At 23.2% G+C, this 418-nt stretch overlaps 1 protein-coding gene across 1 annotated transcript in view; it reads right to left on the minus strand.

Moving 5' to 3' along the window:
* The window catches only part of LOC107017550, a 1,493-nt gene extending 1,275 nt beyond the window's left edge, over window positions 1-218 (minus strand). The window contains exon 1 of the mRNA XM_015217725.1: window positions 161-218. Coding sequence (XP_015073211.1) covers window positions 161-218 — 58 coding nt within the window. The remainder of the gene's footprint in view (window positions 1-160) is intronic.
* Window positions 219-418: the final 200 nt, after the last annotated feature.

The following is a 418-nucleotide window of genomic DNA, read 5'->3' on the forward strand; positions in this document are numbered from 1 at the left end:
TATATATATATATATATATATATATATATATAATGTAATTTATAGTAACATAATTATGGTGTTAAAAAATGAGAAGAAAAAAAATCTTTGAGTATTGGAAATATAGAGAAGAAACAAAAGGAAAAGAAAAATAAGAAAAAGGGGTGAAGTTAATTAGTACCTTCATACATGATAGCAAGACAAAACACTAAACAAAGAACTTTGATGAATGTTGTCATTGAAAATTTTGTGTTGGCAATCCTTAAGTGAATATAGCTTTAATCAAAATTGTGTTATTATTTGCTTAACAACTTTTTAATTTATAGATAGTTCATGGGAGGATGATTTAGGTAAATTACTCAAAAGGAGGTTCTATTATAAGTAAGTTTTGATTTATTTTCCTAAAAAGATTAATAATAGAATGAGTAATTACTTTTCC

The sequence above is a fragment of the Solanum pennellii genome, chromosome 4 (assembly GCF_001406875.1).
Source record: "Solanum pennellii chromosome 4, SPENNV200".
Lineage (NCBI taxonomy): Eukaryota > Viridiplantae > Streptophyta > Magnoliopsida > Solanales > Solanaceae > Solanum > Solanum pennellii.